Source organism: Paroedura picta, chromosome 7, assembly GCF_049243985.1.
Source record: "Paroedura picta isolate Pp20150507F chromosome 7, Ppicta_v3.0, whole genome shotgun sequence".
NCBI lineage: Eukaryota > Metazoa > Chordata > Lepidosauria > Squamata > Gekkonidae > Paroedura > Paroedura picta.
The window spans coordinates 99,717,607-99,735,227 of record NC_135375.1 but is presented as its reverse complement, the minus strand read 5'-3'; the positions used below and the strand labels follow the sequence as shown (position 1 = coordinate 99,735,227).

Genomic DNA, 17,621 nt, shown 5'->3' with positions numbered 1-17,621 from the left:
TATGGAACTTCTCTAGCACTTGGGTTACAAAACGGCCTGCATATCTAACTCTCCAGGCACTTCTGCCAGAACACTGGCAAATAAAGGTCACTATTTGGATGCAGTGTCATAGTGACTATGTAATGCTGCAGCAATAGGAGTGCTGATAATGAGTCGAGCTTTAGATGCTTACCTAAAGGGGCATGAGTATTTACTTCAGATTACCTAGTCTTTGGTCGGGGAGAATGTTTGTACAAGACAGTTTTAAAACTCAGTAGTCTATTATTTTGACTAACTCAACCTTTGAACGCAGTTCACTGCCCAGAGGGAATGAGGAATTGTGACGAGAAGCAATGCATTCTTGAATCGGCCATGTGCAATGGAGTTGGAGACTGTCAGGATGGCACGGATGAACCCAGCACCTGTGGTAAGGTCCCTCACTTGAATTCAGGTCTCCCATCATGTTGTTCTGCACAGTGAACTACAGCCTGGAAAACAGCAATGTTTAACTCTCAATCTCTTCATCTAGGCCGGAATTGTTCCACGGACAATGGAGGCTGCACGGATACATGTACCGAGACATACTGGGGGGTGAAGTGCTCATGTAGTCCTGGCTGGGAGCTCCATGCCAATGGTCTGAATTGTACAGGTACGGTTGAAGTAAAACCTAGACCTAGTTACAGTGGGGGTGCCAGCTCCCCAGACACTAGTAGCTGAAAGTCGGGCGGCATAGATTCTGCAACTTGTAACCAATGCACATACCTTGCTGAAGCCATTAATTATTTAAGTGCCAAAAGACATCCCACCAAGTCTCCTTGAATTAGCAAAGGGGATTGCATTTGCTGACTTGCATATGGATATATCAAGGCAATTAAATGCACCCCTGTGAATTCTGGTGTTGTACAAAGACTTCTGGATTTGTATATTTATGGGACCACCTTTTTCATTATGTCCTCCAAAGAATGTTAAGTTGTACTGAACAAAATCTGCTTAGGTCCCAAGGAAGTAAAATTGGCTTCAACCAGGGCCTTTTTCAGCCTTGGCCCCAGTCTAGTGGAATTCTCTGTCAAATGAGATCAGAGCCCAGCAAGACCCATGACAGTTCTGCCTCTAGGTTGAGGCCTAGGAACAATTTATAGTTGCTGCCCTCCCTGTCTGCAACCCATTCAACTAAATATCATCTGAATACATTCTTCCACTTGTCACTTGGGGAACGAGAGGGTGAGAAGCTGGTTTAGTTATTTTATATTTAATCATTTTCAATGTTTTTAAAACCTAACATTTTATTTTTTAAATGTATTTTAATCCTTTGTCAGCCACCCTGAGCCTCCAGGGAAGTATGGGGGTAAAAATGTAGCAACTAAGTACAAATATATAGGCTTAGCTACTAGTTTGGCAGTGTTGAGTCCTTACCCTTGGGTTATGCACTGTACTAGTACATTAAGACAATAGGACTGGCCCCCTGAACTTTAGAGCAGGGGTAGTTGACCTGTGGTCCTCCAGATGTCCATGGACTACAATTCCCATGAGCCCCTGCTAGCGTTTGCTGGCAGGGGCTCATGGGAATTGTAGTCCATTGACATCTGGAGGACCACAGGTTGACTACCCCTGCTTTAGACAGCTTCATGCCATAAAATTTCCAGAAGCCAGAAAAAGCTGCTCCCTACTGAACACATGGGATAAAATGTATTTTATTTACAAGGGCAGTTTTCTAGTAAAATGTGGACCCTGGTTCAGGACAGTTAACTTTCCAGCTGGGTCTAGATGCCTTTTACGAGAAGAAGAGCAACGCTTGGATATAATGACATACGGCAATATCTTCTCCTTCAAGGCCTGCTGAGCACAACTCCTGTAAAAGTACGCTTGCAGGGAGGGGAACATTGTATGAAAGAGGATCTGCTTAGTCAGAGATCATACAAGTATCCTGCTCTAATATATTTTCTGTCAAAATGATTTAATATCATTGTACCAGAGAGACGCTACAATGCCAAGTGTAGAGATTGATTCTAGTATAATAAATAAGTAAGTGGATAGCCGTGTTCTGAAGTAGCACTACAAAATTTCAGTCCAGTGGCACCTTTAAGACCAATGAAGGCGTGAGCAAACTTCCTCAAACAATGGAACAGGGATCATAAGAGTACAGATATAAGGAGAAAGCAAATAAGCAGCAAATTAGTAAATGGCATCATAATGTCCAAAATACGTAGCATGATAATTCCTTGCTAGCAAAGCAAATCAGTACTTAGGGTTTAGTTGTCATTCCCAAAAACATTGGGGCAATAAAAATGTCAAGGTTGGTGATTAATGGCAGATTAAGATTAAAAGCGACCTGTTGCTAGCCCCATTCATAGCGCTGCGTGCTCACTCATTCGTATTTAGTGATAATCCTGCTTGTTTTTTTCGTTGCAGATGTTGATGAGTGTGCAGTGGCATACAGTCCTTGCAGCCAGTTGTGCGAGAACACAGTTGGATCTTTTACTTGTTCCTGCATCCCAGGATACCAGCTCCTTGGTGGAACTAGTTGTCAGGCTGTTGGTAAGTCTCTGGCTGTTTTGAATGCAGCCAGGAAAACAGTTTGCTTCTAGGGGCATGTTAATACTTCCAAGGCCCTTCTTGGTGAGCCAGCGTGATGTAGTGGTTACGAGCAGCGGCTTCTAATCTGGTGAGCTGGGTTTGATTCCCTCTTCCTCCCCCACATGCAGCCAGCTGGGTGACCTTGGGCTCAAAACAGCAATGATAAAGCTGTTATGAACGAGTAGTGATATCAGGGTTCCCTCAGCCTCACCTCCCTCATAGAGTGTCTGTTGTGGGGAGAGGAAAGGGAAGATGAATGTAAGCCGCTTTGAGACTCCTTTGGGTAGAGAAAAGTGGCATAGAAGAACCAACTCTTCCTCAGTATTATCAGGGCTCTCTCAGCCTCTCCTCCCTCACAGGGTGTCTGTTGTGGGGAGAGGAAAGGGAAGGCAATTGTAAGCTCTGAAGCCTGCCCCCCCCCGGGGCGGGCCAAGGGACAGCCCCGCTGCATCTTCAATGCGGCGTGGCTGTCTGTTGGGCCACCCCAAAGCCTCCCTCCCACCTGGTTTCGGGGCAGGCCAAGGGACAGCCCTGCTGCATTGCAGAGGCGGTGGGGCTGTTCCTTGGCCTGCCCCAAAGCCTCCCCCCTGAGGGCTGCATGGTAGACTAGGGTGGCTGTCCGCCTACCTGCCGTGTTGACAGACAGCCGCGTAATGGTGGCTGTGGGCCGAAGGCAGCTCAGGTTGGGGGGTGGGTGGGTCATCAGTACGGGGGCAAGGGGCCAATGGGCTCTCTTCCCCATCCCGGACTGAGCCCACCCCCACATCCCTTATTGCTTTATTTATACCGCTTCCACGGAGCGGTGTAAAGGTTTACTTTATATACTGCCCCTCACTAGGATGTCTCAGATGAGCATACGCAGAATGATAGAGAGCGAAGAAAATACATTGAAGGTATTTGTAATAGTAAGAAAGAACCATAAATGGTCAAAACCACATATGGAACATCAGTGAGTTGCCTTGCAGGAATAGGCCCAGGTTGTAGGGACACCCCATTATCGGCCTCCACCAAAAGCCTGGCAGAAGAGCTCCATTTTGCAGGCCCTACAGAATTGCTTGAGCTCTGATAGGGCTTTGATTTTGTTGTGGGGCTTATTCCACCAGGTAGGGGCCCATGGCTGAAAAGGCCGTGGCTCTGGTCAAGGCAAGGCAGACTTCCTTGGGGCCAGGGATCACCAGCCTGTTGGAATGATTGGAGCGTGTTCCTCTTTGGGGATTATAGGCAAGCAGATGGTCCTTGAGGTACACAGGACCCGGACCACAAGGCCTTTAACCACTACGCCAAGCTGGAGATCTGAAAGGGAAGGAACTTTTTTCGGCTCTTAGGTAGCCGCAGATTAAAAAACAAGAAGTGTCATTATCTGTCAACATTATTTGTCTATCAGCATTGGAGAGGCTGTGGCTGAGTTGTGGCGTGTCATATGCAGATCGTCTTGGTTCAATCTCCATTTTTTAAAAGAAGAGGCCCATCCAATGCATATTTTCATTAATTTCTCTTTCCAGGTAAGCCTCTCAGAATCCTACTGGCTGTAAAGCGTGATCTTGTCCTCCTGGACCCGAGATCCCTTGAATACACAGTACTCGTGGAGACACAGACAACACCTAGTTCCATTGCCTATGACTTGTCAAGGAACACTTATTATTGGGCCGATGAAGGGAAGAAACTGCACGTCTTTGTGACCGGAGGGAATGACAGTCTTCTCTACCCAGGTAAACCCTCGGAACAGTAGAGCAGGGCTAGTCAACCTGTGGTCCTCCAGATGTTCATGGACTGCAATTCCCATGAGCCCCTGCCAGCGTTGCTGGCAGGGGCTCATGGGAATTGTAGTCCATGAACATCTGGAGGACCACAGGTTGACTACCCCTGCAGTAGAGGATTGTATTAACTTTTTGCTGGCAGACACAACTTCATTCATAACATTTAAGGTCACTTCCTTTCTGTAATTATCAATCAAATTAAGGAATTGCTTTGAACATGAAGCAGAAATGCCTGTATTCGTTATAATTAACCTAACTTTGTATGTTATAATTGTCCTTTTATACTCCCCCCCCCCCCATTTTTATTATTGTTTTTGAAGTTGTCCTAGCTCATCTATTGTATGATGTGCAGGCCAGCGGCTAAGACACTAAATAAATTACTTATGGCAGTCTTCTCTACCCAGATAAACTTGTTTGTAGTCTATTTGGAGTCAAAGGAAAGACAGAAATTACACTGCAGAGCCAAGTTGGAATAATAAGACATGCTACTTCTAGGCTCTTTGGAAGTGTGAAATAAAATCAAATACAGTGACTTCATACCCTCAAAGCAGGGGTGTCAAATATATGGCTCGCAGGCAAAACCAGATCATCCTCTTCACCTGGCAGCTGATACCATCAACAGCCTGTGAAACTTAGATATATGTTTGTATGTTGGGATGAGTAATGACCGCCGTTTCGCTCCGCCTTTAGATCTTGGTGGCGTCAACAGCATCGCTGTAGACTGGTTCACAGGGCAGCTCTTCTGGGCTAGCAACTTGCCCAACGCCATCTTTGCTGGTTTGAGTGACGGCAGGGGGTACGTGAAGGTCGTAGAGAAGAATGTGGCACCCGAACAGCTCACCCTGTGTCCAGAAAAGAGGTAGGATTCCTGGACACTTCAGGAAGTGTGCTTTGGTTGGGCAGATGGCTGGAGCACATGGAAGGAAAGCTCCAACCAAACGTGGTCCAACACATTGGGCAGTGCATGGTACGGTCTCGATGGCAAAGCAGGCTGGCTTGTTCTCCTTCCACAGTACCATTTGGCAAAGCTTTACTGGGTAACAAGGAAATTCTGTCATAGGCCTAGGGTTGGAAGTGTTATGGGCTTGCCATGACTGCTTGGCGGAACCTTTTGTGGATGTAGAAGATCTCTCATCTCACCTTCGGTGTCACCATTGTATTGGTTCGTTTTTGAGGCAGTCATCAGAATTGAATTGATGACTCCCTAATGAAGAGGGCAACCTACTTAATGGGCAGCCAAGAGCAATCTGGGGTAATCCCTTGATCTGGGTGCCCAATAGTATCTAGTTGGGTTGATCGGAAGGGTCCAGGCAATAATCTGGGTTGCAGATGCTCATGCTTCTTTTAGAAAAGCAGCCCTGAGATTTCCCCCCCCAAAAGGAATGCCTGGGTTCGAATGTCCTAAATCAGGGGTGGCCAAAACTGTGGCTCTGCAGATGTCCATGGACTACAATTCCCATGAGCCCATGGGAATTGTAGTCCATGGACATCTGGAGAGCCACATTTTGTCTACCCCTGTCCTAAACAATCGGCAGCAGTGTCATCTTGTCACTCATACAAGCATCTGCCACCCTGTGGCTGTAACGTGCTTAGGTGGTTTACTTATTCAGGATCTACATTCTGATAACCTGGTTTTAAGGATATCCCAGGCGAGTGACTGTACAATTGCTTTATTTATAATTTCATGATTTCTTGACTGTTCCCTTCCCGCCAGCAGGCTCAAGGTTGTGTACAAAAGTATGTTATTATATTGTACAGAGAACTGATGGTTTTAAATGTTAAAACTCCATAATTCTACAATGCTCCATTTTTCTGTCACTTCATTCTGGTCACCATTATCTTGCTGTTAATGTTCAGGGCTTCTGATGGGTACCGGCGGTATGGGGGGCTCTGGTAGGGGCAGGGAAAGAGGGGGCCTGATGCAATGCTGAACTGTTCTGGCCTCAGCCGTACAGTTCACAGATGTAATCATTTTTATCCTGGTTGCTGCCCTGTGCATATTAGGAACACAACAGGATCTTGGTTGACACACTGGTATATTGTGGTGTCCTGACTCGCCTTATCCCTCCAGGTATATGTATTGGGTGAACCGTGGCAGAAAAAGCAGGACTGTCATAGAAGGTGCAGGCATGGATGGTACAGACAGGCACATGCTTGCTGTCCTAACCAGAGAACAACCTGTGGGGTTGACGGCTGATCACACAACTGGCAGGCTCTACTGGATCAGTGAGTATAAAGAGGTAAGGCATCCACCTAACCATTGAGATTGAAGGGTAGCATCTGAAACGGCCTTTGGTTTGGTGTCGTGGTTAAGAGCAACGGCCTCTGATCTTGTAAAGCAATGTGACTTTGGAGTCCTGGTGGACAACGTGAATGGTGTGCCTTGATGTAGAAAATGCACACTGCAACAAAAATGCACACTGAAAAACTAACCAGCCCAGGTTGCTACTTGAGAGGTTTAGGTTAAGTGGTGGCATTCCAAGCTTTTGGAACGTGACTCTTCATTGCTTCTTTGCAGTCCATAGAGACTATAAAAGTGGATGGGTCTGGCAGACACACCTTCCCCAATATGCTAACCCGTGATCAGAGCCCTCACGGCCTGGCCGTCTTTGAGAACACTTTCTTCTGGGCGGACAGCGAGCATCTCTTCTCTGCATCGCATACTGCGCGAGACACCCATGCACTGCTGAACTCTACAATTGCTTCCTTTGCGGTGCTCCATGAGGTCCTGCAGCCTCCAAGTAAGTAAAGCAAGTGGTCCAGAGATAGTGAGGGGGATACATCCCTGCCTAAGCAGCACCCCAAGCACAACAGTGCTGCTTAGGAATGCATGTCATGCAGACAGTGACCTCATGTACCTTCTGTTCCAGCTGCTCGCGATGTGGCAGTTTTCATTCCCAGGCAAGGGCAAAACCCATTTTTTGCTCAGTAGTGCAGGCAAAAGGGTGCTGTTGCATTGTAGTGCCTTTTGGGGAAAGGGGAAACTCTGACCTGTAATCCATGGGATCTTGACATCACAAGCCCAGTTACTAGAAGAGCCATGTCATTGCAACCTACCTCCCACTTCTCCTGCCAACCTCCTCTTGTTTTTCCTTCCCTTTTTATAGCCCCAGCTTCATACTTTACAAGCTCTGCCCTCCTGTTCTCTGTTCCCTGTCTCAAAACACCTGGGCCTAGAGAGCCATTGTCCTCCCACCCAGATTCTTGCTCACTGCCTTCCAGACTGTCCTGTTGCTGTCTTGTTCCATGGCCTGAATGGGAGTCACCATCTAAATACCCATTTCTCCTTGCCAACTTTCCCCAGTTCTCCTGTTGGTGTTAAACTGCCAGTCATGGCTGATGCCTGAAACTGCCAGTACTCTCCTCTTTTTTTAACTAGGGCTTGAAATCAGACTGAATCCTACTCAGCATCCAGTTCAGAAGGCTTTCTCTGCTTAGTTGATGTTACCCAATCAGATCCCTTGGAGCAGCCTGTCAGTCAAGGATGTAACCCTTTACAGTCCTTCAGTTTTGTACAGCACCTATAAGCTTTTAAAAAGTGCAATCCACCACAGCCTTCTAGAGGCAGGTGATGGAGTTGCCAGATCTGGGTTGGGAAATACCTGGAGATTTGGGAAGTCGGACATAGTGGGTACAATGCCATGGAGTCCGCCTTCCAAAGCAGCCATTTGCTACAGGTGTATAGATGTGTTGCATGGAGATCAGGTATATAATCTCCAGCTACTACCTGGCAGTAGGCGATCCTAGCAGATGGTCAGCTGCTGTGTGTATAGAATGCAGGACTTTATGGGCCTTTGGCACTTCTTAGGTTCTTTCTTAAGGATGCAAATTTCTAAAGGATGCAGTTGGGCTCTGCTACCTTTTCACAGGGATGCTGCTAACTCCTTCCACAAGAGTGCAGACTTGGCATGCTTCTGCATAGAAGCCTCACATTCTGCTTACCCCTCCCCATACAGCAGTGGGTTTCCTGGTTTCCACACAGTATTGTTATGGAGTCATCCAACTCTGGGTTTCCCCTGGTTCCTCTGGGTTGCTCCCCAAACCTGTTTTGCTGCAGCCTCTCATGAAAGATCATATTCAGAGCAGGCCTGAGATGGGAAGCAGCTAACTGCCCCACTCACTACTAGAGTGCTTCTTGCTGGCTATTACTGGTATCAGGAAATCATTAGAGGCACTAGCAAAATGGTCTGTTGTAATTTAAAATACAACAGGTGCTAGCCTTCTCTCCCTCCACCCTGGGCAGGTCTGCTGAGGACTGAAGTTCTGCAGCAGCCCTTCTTGGGGCTGGAGGCAGCACTGGCGGCGTCTTGCCTCCTCCCTCCCCCCAGCCTGGGCAGGCCCGCCAAGGCCTGGAGAGGATGCGGTGGGCCTTCCTGGGGTGGGTGGAGAGCGCTGGCGGGGTTGCAGCCTTCCCAGTCCCCCCATGTGCCGACAAGGCCAGGGCTCACCTCCCTTCCCTCCCAGGTCCCAGTCCTGGCTGCGGTCCTAGGCCCTCCCCCTTCCTACCAGCTCATGCTTGCTAGCTGCCTTGCCTCTCGCAGGCAGTCAAGTAGAGCGGGCTGGCAGTGAATGGGGATATGGCCAGGGGCAGGACAGCCTACCTGATTGGCCGTTCATTGAAAGGACGGCCAATCAGGTACATGATGAGTTCCAACTCCTCCCACAATCCCTGTCCAGCTTTATTCATGGTACAGAATGATAAACATGCTATTGATTTTTTTTAAAAGAAAGGCAAAAATCACTCTAGGGACAAGGGGTACTGCAGGGAGGGTCCCAGTCCATGTAGAAGTTCCCTTGTGAATGCTTCTGCGTTTGATAGCCAGCTTCGTGTAGCTGTTAAGAGTGATGGCCTCTAACCTGGAGAACTGTGTTCGATTCCCCATTCCTCCTCCACATGCAAGCAGCTGGGTAACCTTGGGCTAGTTACCCCTCACCTACCTCACAGGATGCCTGTTATGGGGAGAGGAACTGTAAGCCGCTTTGAGACTCATTTGGGTTCTAAAAAGTGGGGTACAAAAAACAGCTCTTCAATAAGGGAATTCACACGCTTTATCCAGGGACACTCAATTGCATAACTAAAAGGCTTATTGCAGATGTCTTGAATGTGTGCTACACCTACTCTGTTCAGGAGCAGCTAGTGATGCGTCTTGCATGCATAGTAATCATGCATTTAGACTGATCTTTATACCCTTGGATATTAAAAAAACATAATTGCACCAAGCGCTGAATGGCCTTTTCAAGTTGTATACTTAGCATAATTCTGCTAGTCATAAAATACAACGCATAGGATAATGGAGCACTGAAGCCCCACCCTCTCACTCCGGTAGTTGACTGGAGTTTTGATTGGGGGGGTCTCACCCTGAGAGTCCCAGGACTGAAATTGAGATCATAAAGACACTGGTTCTGGCTGGGATCAGCAGCATTGGGTTGGGGAGGTTATTGTTACCGCCGTCTTATGACACTGGGATATTGTGTTTTATGCTACTGCTGTTTTAAATGGGTTTTACGGGATATATTGTTTTATGACTTTATTCTGTAAGCCGCGAGAGGCGGGGTACAAATATATAAATAAGTAAAAATAAATAACTAGAAATCCTCCAGTTGCAAAAGCCAGGCTTTTCTCTTGTGTGTCCCGGCTGCAGAAATAAAGCTTTAAAGTCCCTCAGGTTCATTGAATCATGACTTTAGGCTCTTGGGGTACTCGACCATGAGGGCTCCAGCAGTTCTGTATAGCATACACATCCCGCCTATAATTGGGAGCTTCCCTTTAATTGCCAGTGCAGATTAAGGAAGTCCCAATTCTACCTTAGCTGCTAACCTGTCTTGGTCGCTAGGTAACACAGTTACGTGTGTTCCTGGGCTGTGCAGCCACATCTGCCTCTTGTCGCCCGTCCAACCCAAGGGCTACCGATGTGCCTGTCCAGAGGGCAGTTTCCTCCTTCCTTCTGGGAAATGTGCAGGTAAGCTTGCTTTTACAAATTGGGGGGGGGGGGCGGGGGAAATGTAGCAGTAATGCGTGAATATACTTGGTTCGAATAAACTGATTTGGAGACTAATCGTATGAGGAAAGGTTGAGGGAGCTTGGTCTGTTGAGCCCGGGGAGAAGACAGCTAAGAAGTGATATGATAACCATTTTCGAGTGCTTGGAAGGCTGTCATATAGAGCAATGGACTACAATTCCCATGAGCCCCTGCCAGCAAACACTGGCAGGGGCTCATGGGAATTGTAGTCCATGGACATCTGGAGGACCACAGGTTGACTACCCCTGATATAGAGGATGGAGCACAGTTGTTCTCTGTAGCCTTAGAGGGTCTGACCAGAACCAGTGAGTTGAAATGAAGTCAAAAGAATTTTCAGCTAAACATCCAGATAAAGTTCCTGATAGTTAGAGCAGGTTCTGCAGTGGAATAGGCTTCCTCGGAAGATGGTGGGTTCTCTGTCTTTGGAAGTTTGTAAGCAGAAGCTAGATAGCCCTCTGACAGACTTGCTGATACTGTAACCTTAGGCAGATTGTGAGGGGGTGAGCAAAAGGGATTGTGTTGGTCCTTCGTTGCTCTTATGGTCCTTCCTTGCATGCCCATGGAAATGCCAATTGCCACATTGGGATTGGAAGATGAATTTCTTCCAGGCCAGACTGGCCAGCAAACACTGGCAGGGGCTTATGGGAATTGTAGTCCATGAACATTTGGAGGACCACAGGTTGACTACCCCAGGACTAGATGACCCTGGAAATCCCTTCCAACTGATTCCATGTACCAGAATTGTTTAGCTAAAGTATAGATGCTAAATTCTCCGTGACCTCTGATTGTAAAGGAATCTGTCCCTAGAGTAGCATAGGCATGCTGCTCTGAAATGAAGGATGAGCTAGTTAAACTGCTCTTCCATTAGATGACGTGACGGGGTGACACTGCTGATGTATCTGATCTTTCCCGCAGTGCCAGAGGTGTTGTATGCCACTAATAACAAGGTCTACTTGCTCCAAGTTGGCCCAAAGGAATTGGTGCGGCAGTGCAAACTGGTGCACACCTGGCCTAAAGACGAAGACGTCTACTTGCAGGACATGGACTGGCGCAGGGGCTTAATCTATTGGACCGACAGCCGAGGACGGCTGCTGCGCTTCGATATTGAGACCAAGACAGATCTAATGATCCCCATTAACTCCCCAGGTGACCATGTGTTGTGCAGGGCTAGGGCTGTTGTGCGAGTAAGAGAGCATAAGTTTTCACAAGGATCACTTTTGGGCTGAAGGTAATGCTGGAGTAGGCCAACTGGAGGGTCCTGAATTTGAACGTTCAGGAATTTTGCTCTGCTTTGACTTTCAGTCAAAGCCGAAGATTCATCTGACAGCTCTTCAGCATTGTCCAGAGATGCATTAGGCACTGTTGAGTTATGTTCATTATAAGGAAAGTACAGCCTGCAAGGCTTGGGGAGGCATTTAAAGGGCTCAACGCTCCTATAATTATCAGCTGTTCAGTGGGCGCTCTCTTCCCCTCCTAAGGCAGTGGAGATACACTCTGCTGACGAGAAAGGGGGGTTTGGCAGAGCATGTGCACAGAAAAGAAACCTGAAAGTTTTTTGATTTGGCCAAGTTGATTCAGTGGTCTGAAAAAGTGGAGGCTTATGTGTATGATTCAGATTCTGCTGGAATCTACCATGGCTGAATCTGAATCAGTATGATTTTTTGTGTGTGCACATGCCTAACCTTCAGTTCTGAACAGGAGTGAAGGGAGAAGACTAGAAAGGTCATAAATTTACTCAACCTCTTCATGGTGGCAGGCAATAGTGACATACAGTATAAAGCCATAGAAAGAGTCAGAGAGAGGGTCTTTGGTCCCAACTCTGCACTGGACGCAATAAAACTCTAGATTTAGAGGGCCTTAATCTTTGAAGGGAGAAAATGTCCAAAATACAAATGAGTAACGTTCAGCCCAGATTGATAAAACGAATGAATGTGGATAGTAGCAATGCAGAAATATAAGCAGAATTATTCACTTCCTAACTAAGATCTGACTTTATATTCCCCTCTCCTAGTCTGTGCAGCAAGTGTTGATGTATCTTCTGGAGACTTCTTCTGGCTGAACTGTGACCGAACAGAAATTAGAGTTACTAGATTTGCTGGCATGATGACACAGGTCCTCTATCACACCCAGAACAAAATTTGGCGCCTATTCCTTGATTGTCAGAGGGCATCCCTTTATTGGCTTGAAAGTGGGAAACCTGTTCAGAAGATGGACCTTAAGGGTGGCAATATTGAAGAAATCTGGAATAACACCTGGATAGAAAATGCCCCAGTAGCCTTTGACATCAGCTCGCTCAGCTTTCTCTGGAGCTCCAAGGATAAGGGTAATATTGGAATATTCCCACATACTGCCAGATGCTCAGTCTTAATTAGTATTGTGCAGCTTCTAGGGTAAGGTAAAATAAAGGTAAAGGTATCCCCTGTGCAAGCACTGAGTCATGTCTGATCCTTGAGGTGATGCCCTCTAGCATTTTCTTGGCAGACTCAATACAGGGTGGTTTCGCCATTCCCTTCCCCAGTCGTTACCGTTTTACCCCCCAGCAAGCTTGCAAGGATGGAGGGCTGAGTCAACCTTGAGCTGGCTGCTGGGATCGAACTTCCAGCCTCAGAGCTTCAGACAGAATGTCAGCTGCCTTACCACTCCGCGCCACAAGAGGCTCTAGCTTCCAGGGTAGCTAACAGTAAATAGAGTCAGTGTGGGAAAGGAGCCATGTAGTGGAATCCAGGATCATCCTAAAACATCCCTGAAAGCTTTGTAGGTGCTTGACATTTGTGCTACAACTTTTGCGGCTTCAAAACAGGGTTACCATATGCTGAAAAGCAAAAAAAGATGCATTTTCTGACGAATTATTTGAAACAAGTGATCACTATGACAAATCTCATTTTAAATACTCGTAGCCTTATGGGAAGCAGAGCTGTGTATGGAGGGGAAGGGTGGTACCGGTGTGCAAGCTGGTGCCCACATGGCGTCAGCTGGCGCACTGGCAGCAGTGCCACCCCTCCCCTCTGCACCACAGTGCTGGCTGCCTTGAGCTTCTGTGATCGCCAATGCACCCAACCCTATTCTGGAATGTCATAAAGGGACAAAGCATAAAGAACTTCATAAAGAGCCTCATGAAGCTGGCCAGAATGATGCACTGAGTTGTGTCCAGGAAGTTTACAAAAGAGAGACAAGGCCTCTCCTGAAGCAGAACCCAGTGCTATCTCCTGACAGACACCTTGGAGGGGAGAACATTCACCCTGGCCAGCATAAAAACTCCGGGGTGGAAAGGGTTATCTGGATTGTGAGAGTAATGAGCCATCCTTCCAGGCTGAATTTGTAAGCCAGATTTAGCGGGAGAGCATATATGGAATGTTTGTTTATAAATGGCGTTTCTACATTGGCAGATTTGGGAGATGGTTTGTCTCTAGCTCGTCAGAGCCGTGCTGGCATGAGCACTGAGCATGGTTGCAGTCTTTTGATGGTAGCTGAGGCAGGCTTCCAAGTAGATCTGCTTAGAATTGTGCTGAAATCCATTCAATGGAACTTAACTCCCAGGGGAGAAAGCCCCATTTCTTAGTATTCTACCAAGTGTAGCAGATCAAGTAAGGCTGAGTAGAAACAGCAGAAGTTCTGTTTTCGTTTAGCAGTCACCTCTTTGGAGGTACATTAATTTATAAAATATACTGAAGGATTGCTACGAGAATATCTCTTCATTGATTTGGCCTTATGTTTGTGGCCTCAGTTGTATTGATTTTATTTACATTATTTATTTATAGTCCTCCTTTTTCACTTGCACTCAAGGTGGATTACACAGAGTGAGTCAATAGAATCAACCCATGGGACATTCAATAACTAAGAAGCAGCAGCATTAGGATTGTAGAACCAATCAAAAGTCCAGCTTGTTGTAGAGTTAAGAGCAGCGGTTTCTAGCCTAGAGAGCTGGGGTTGATTCTCCGCTCCTCCCCATGCATCCAGCTGAGTGACCTTGGGCTAGTCCCAGTCCTATTAGTGCTGTCCTTACAGAGTGGTTCTGTCAGAGCTCTCTGCCCCAGCTACCTCGCAGGGTATGGGTAGAGGAAGGGAAGGTGCTTTGAGACTCCTTTGGCAGAGAAGGAAACTGAAGCAAAATATAAGCATTAATAACAAGGCACATTTAATCATGCAAAATTCCTTAGCAGGATCCTATTTCAACAAGCTAAACACAGTAGTATAGACCAGCCACTAATAATTTTTTCTGAGTAACTTTGGTGAATTGTTTAATACAGTACAAGTCTGTTGCCTGCATAGAAACATCCTCTTGAATAATAGTTTTAGCATGATTCGCAGAAAACTTAGTATTCTCTAGTACACCCTTTTGAAAACCTCAAAATACCTCTTCTAAAATCTGAATTTGGGCTACAGCACTCATTTTTTTAAAAAATCAACAATTAGAAAAAGAACAGAACTGTAAAGCAGTACAAAGATTGAAAACAGATTGCTATAGTATCACCTGCAAATGTAAGGGTTAACTTCTTGTTTGCAGTTCTTAAGGGATGGAGTCTCATCAATCGCAGGGAGTATAATCTGCAAGAGAGGTGGACAGGTGGAGTAGCCGCTGCCTACGGCCCTTTTCTGGTGTCCTTCAACAAAACGGCACTTGTGGTTTGGGATAAAAGATCAATGGAGGCCGCTGCTGTGCGGGTAGCCGATATACGGAAAGCCGTGATTGTCTTCAACACAGACCTGAAAGCTGGTAAGCTGAATTGGAGCAAATATTTATCTCTCTGCAGAAGGCATTTGAGCACTTTTAGCATCTCCCTTTTGAGAGCATTAATTGGTTAGAACTCAGGAGCGAAGCCGGTTCACCTGTGGATAGAACCTGGAGGAGAGACCACCAGGAGCTGCTATGTAAAGGAAGGCAATAGCTGGCCACTTCTCCTCTACAGTGTTGCTCAGAAACTAGTGCTCTGCATTTATTTGCTATGATCGAGCTGCTTTCTTGGCTTTATCAGTGCCTGGGGAAGCCTGGGTCTTTACCCAGAAGGCTGTTTGGGCACTGGGAAGAGACCAGTTACCAGGCCCTCATTGTCTCTCTGTCTTTGTCATGAAATTAAGAAATTGCAACATGGTGCAGTGATAGGGAGCTACTTTTGGGTGGCTCTGAAATGCACACATAGATGGGGAGGTTGGTTCTGCCAATGGATGCAATGAGTTGGATGGAACCTCCTCTGACTAGAGGCACGATATTTGATGGAAGAAATTGGGCACAACTGCTTCATATAGAACCATAGAGTTGGAAGGAGCCATCCAGTCCAACCTCCTGCTCAATGCTGGATAAGCCTTAAGCATCCATGAGAAGTACCTGTCCAGCCTCTGCTTAAAGACCGCTAGCAAGTGGGAGCTCACCACCTCCTTAAACAGCTGATTCCACTGCTGAACTACCCTGAAATTCCCCCCTGATATTTATTATTATTATTACCCACCACTCCCGGCAAGCTGGCTCGCGGTGAGTTACAAGATTAAAAAAAACCCAGAACACTAAAATCTCTTAAAAACAACCAATAGAAAAAGTCCAGCATGGCAGAAAACTATCCTTTCCCTGATGCCATTAGCTGGTACCATTTTACATGTAGTTTAAGCCCATAACTGCGGATCTCATCCTCTGCTGCCAACCGGACCCTTTCCCTGCCCTCCTCCAAGCGACAACCTTTCAGATACTTAAAGAGAGCAATCGTATCCACTTTCAACCTCCTCTTCTCCAGGCTGAACATTCCCAAGTCCCTCAGCCTTTCCTGAGGCCCCGGGTCATGTGACTTACCCCTGGTGGGGTTCTTAAGGCAAGAGATGTTCAGAGGTGGCTTTTCCATTGCCTGCCTCTGCATCACAATCCTGATATTTCTTGGAGGTCTCCCAGGACATTCCCTGCTTAGCTTCTGAGTTCTGACAAGATCCGGCAAGCCTGGGGTACCCAGGCCCTGACTAGTCCCTGACCAACATACCCTTGCTCTGTAACCATCAGTTTTTCTCTTTGGTGTATAGGTGACTTGGATATGGGGGTTTATTTACCTCCAGCCACCCTGGATTATTGGGAAAGGCAGAAGATAAATGGGCTGGGTACAGTCTCAGTTTTACACATCTCATGTGTAGCACTTGTCAACACATAATTATCTTCATGTATCATCTCTTTGCTAATGGAAAACCAGCCAGGGTACAGCCCGGTAAATTAACAGGTTAAAAGCCATGAATTGAGAGACAGCGGTGCGTAAAGCAAGAGGTCAAAACTTCCACTCATGTTCAGGTTCTCCTCTTCGCAGTACAAGATCCTGCTGCACCAGTGTCGTCTTGCGCGAGTGCGTTGGTGGCGAGTGCATTGGTGATGACCACTGCCACCTCCACAATGGCTACCACCACGACCACAACGGCTACCACCACTACAGCCACCACTACAGCGAGCACTACAAGCACCACCACAGCCCCGGTCCTACCAACGACTGTCCCAACTACCACAGCCACAACGCAGGCTACCATCCCGACTCCCCTGCAGTGTCGGAGGTTTGAGTTTCCCTGCCAGAATGGGGCAGAATGTATCCTGCACGAGTTTCTGTGCGACGGAGAGAACGACTGCGCAGATGGGTCTGACGAAGAGAACTGTTCCCAGTTCTGTAGCAACCAAGGTACCAAGTCCTGGCCAGATGAAGTTGGTCCTTTAGAGCAGGGGTAGTCAACCTGTGGTCCTCCAGATGTCCATGGACTACCATTCCCATGAGCCCCTGCCAGAGTTTTCTGGCAGGGTCTCATGGGAATGGTAGTCCATGAACTATCTGGAGGACCACAGGTTGACTACCCCTGCTTTAGAGCATCCTTTTTCTCAACCCCTGAAACATGCTTCAGGCTTCGGGAAACCCCAGAACTGGCACAATCATGCAGAACATGGTTGGGAAGCAGAGCTGTGGACACGCCCACCTGGGGCCCCTCCCCTCCCCACCCCCTTCAGGCCCATCATTGGCCCTTTGGGGAGGGAGGGGGCAGGTTGATATGATCATATATGGTCATATCCAATTAACGTTTCTCTGATATGACCATATGTGGTTGATATGACCACATACTGATATGGTCATATCCAATTATCCATATAGGGTCATATCCAATTAATGTTTCTCTGACTCACTCGCTCACTTACTCGCTTCCACCTATTCAGGAAACCGTTCCAGGGCTGTCAAGAAACTCAAGGCTTTCATAAACCCTGGTTGAGAAAGCCTGATGTAGAGGAGGGGATTCCTTGGCCCTGTTCCGTCATGTCTGATCCTGTGCGGTGCATGTGAACCAAAAG

The 17,621-nt window shown here is 47.1% G+C and overlaps 2 protein-coding genes across 2 annotated transcripts in view; both read left to right on the top strand.

Moving 5' to 3' along the window:
- Positions 1-17,621, top strand: part of LOC143841398 (low-density lipoprotein receptor-related protein 2-like) — a 64,823-nt gene that overhangs the window by 10,397 nt on the left and 36,805 nt on the right. The window contains exons 5-16 of the mRNA XM_077345659.1: positions 293-406; positions 509-628; positions 2,389-2,514; positions 4,056-4,262; positions 5,001-5,169; positions 6,382-6,550; positions 6,829-7,051; positions 10,145-10,270; positions 11,246-11,476; positions 12,342-12,653; positions 14,835-15,044; positions 16,606-16,965. Coding sequence (XP_077201774.1) covers positions 293-406; positions 509-628; positions 2,389-2,514; positions 4,056-4,262; positions 5,001-5,169; positions 6,382-6,550; positions 6,829-7,051; positions 10,145-10,270; positions 11,246-11,476; positions 12,342-12,653; positions 14,835-15,044; positions 16,606-16,965 — 2,367 coding nt within the window. The remainder of the gene's footprint in view (positions 1-292; positions 407-508; positions 629-2,388; positions 2,515-4,055; positions 4,263-5,000; positions 5,170-6,381; positions 6,551-6,828; positions 7,052-10,144; positions 10,271-11,245; positions 11,477-12,341; positions 12,654-14,834; positions 15,045-16,605; positions 16,966-17,621) is intronic.
- The window catches only part of DCTN6 (dynactin subunit 6), a 240,542-nt gene continuing 228,050 nt past the window's right edge, over positions 5,130-17,621 (top strand). Inside the window, exon 1 of the mRNA XM_077345661.1 lies at positions 5,130-5,167. Coding sequence (XP_077201776.1) covers positions 5,130-5,167 — 38 coding nt within the window. The remainder of the gene's footprint in view (positions 5,168-17,621) is intronic.